Source organism: Vigna unguiculata, chromosome 4, assembly GCF_004118075.2.
Source record: "Vigna unguiculata cultivar IT97K-499-35 chromosome 4, ASM411807v1, whole genome shotgun sequence".
Classification (NCBI taxonomy): Eukaryota; Viridiplantae; Streptophyta; class Magnoliopsida; order Fabales; family Fabaceae; genus Vigna; species Vigna unguiculata.
The window spans coordinates 18,485,380-18,487,317 of NC_040282.1; the positions used below are offsets into that span (position 1 = coordinate 18,485,380).

The 1,938-nt window shown below is 35.8% G+C and overlaps 1 protein-coding gene across 1 annotated transcript; it reads right to left on the reverse strand.

Moving 5' to 3' along the window:
• Window positions 1-425: 425 nt before the first annotated feature.
• On the reverse strand, window positions 426-977 carry LOC114180559. The gene is made up of 2 exons (XM_028066868.1): window positions 831-977; window positions 426-743 (listed from the first exon to the last, which is right to left on the reverse strand). Exons 1-2 carry the CDS (start codon window positions 975-977, stop codon window positions 426-428), a joined length of 465 nt encoding a protein of 154 aa, XP_027922669.1.
• Window positions 978-1,938: the final 961 nt, after the last annotated feature.

Consider the following 1,938-nt stretch of genomic DNA (forward strand, 5'->3'; position numbering starts at 1 on the left):
ACATCTTTCAATATCACTTCGGCTTCTTTTGCATCCACACATCTGAGGATAACCATATTGTGATTTCTTTTGTACAAGACATCCCTATTTAAAATGAAACTAGCATCCAGTCTCCTTAATGCTCTCTTATCATTCTTAGTTGCCCATTCAGGATACTCTCGAGTTTCAAGATAATGTTTAATATCAAAATACCAAGGTTTATCATCTGACTCCTCCTCGATGAAATGACAATACACTGGATCCTCATAACTCTTCATTTTGATCATTGGTAGTTCTCTGTCTGGAGCAATCTCAAACATTGATGATAGGGTAGTTAAAGCATCGGCTAATTGGTTATCTTCACGAGGAATGTGTTGGAATGTTATAAAATCAAAATACTCTATCAACCCCTTTATGTAAGCTTGATAAGGGATTAATTTCTGATCTCAGGTCTCCCATTCTCCTTTTAACTGATGGATAACCAAAGCTGAATCGCCATACACCTTCATAACTTTTGCCTTTGATTCAGTTGTTGCTCGAATGCCCATGGCACACGCCTCATATTCTGTGATATTATTTGTGCAATTAAAACATAGTCTTGCTGTCATTGGTATGTATTGACTTTCCGAAGAAATAAACATTGCCCCTATTCTATGCCCCAATGCATTAGATGCTCCATCAAACAACAATATCCATGCCTTTTCATCATGGCCTCCCTCAATCTCTTCAAACAAAGCCATGATATCTTCATCCAGAAAATTGGGCTGCATTGGTTGATAATCATCAATGGGCTATTGAGCTAGATACTTAGCTAGAACACTACCCTTGATGGATTTCTGAGTGACGTATACAATATCGTATTTTGACAAAAGCATTTGCCACCATGCTATCCTCCCAGAGAGAACAGGCTTTTCAAAAATGTACTTTATTGGGTCCATCTTGGATATCAACCATGTAGTATGACTCAACATGTATTGTCTCAAACGATGGCTGCCCATGCTAGTGCGCAACAAGTTCGTTCTGTTGGTATTGCACAGCAGAATGTTTGAGCGTGCGGACAAAACCAAGAGGGGGGTGAATTGGGTTCTTAATAAAAATTGTGCTTTTAATATTTTCCCTTTTAATATCAAAGATCAATTAAAATTCTTTCCTTTATTTTCTAATAAACACAATAAAATAAAGAGAGTAGAGAAGAAAAAATTGCACAAAGCATTTATACTGGTTCAGATCAAAAGACCCTACGTCCAGTTGTTAATCTCTAAAAAACGAGATTAACTCAATCACTAAAATAAACCAAACTTACAATCAATGATAAGAAAGATTAGGGTTTAGAAAACACCTTTCTTGAATCACACAAGAGATGAAGACACCTCCCTTGAAATCCACAAGGGATGAAAACACCTTCCTTGAATCACGTAAGGAATGAACACCTCCTTTGAATCACACAAAGGATGACTGGCTTCTCCTAGTAACAGCAGCAACACTCAATCACTCAAGATCCCACTTGATGAAAGTTATCGCTCTACCCACACTAGGTTTTTCAAAGCCTTCCCACAAAGAGTTCTCAAGTACTCAGACTTCTCTAACTCTTGTTTTTATAATGAAAGCCTACCACTCTATTTATAGAAGCCTATTTAGGAATTAGGTTAAGAATATGAAAAGTTAAGTCATAACTGCCATAGATAATCGATTATCATAAGTGATAATCGATTATCACAAAAAATTTTCTAAAAATATTTTTCTTGTTGTGATAATCTATTATTAGTCAGGATAATCTATTATCAGCAGGTGATAATCGATTATCAACAGTGATAATCGATTATTCCAGAGGCTTTTCTCAAAAATCCGTTTTAACTAAGATAATCGATTATCACTAAGAATAATCGATTATTCCAGTAAGTTTTGCAGATAAAAAAAAATTCTCTTGGTGCTCTACTACTTGGGTTTTGCCTTTTGACT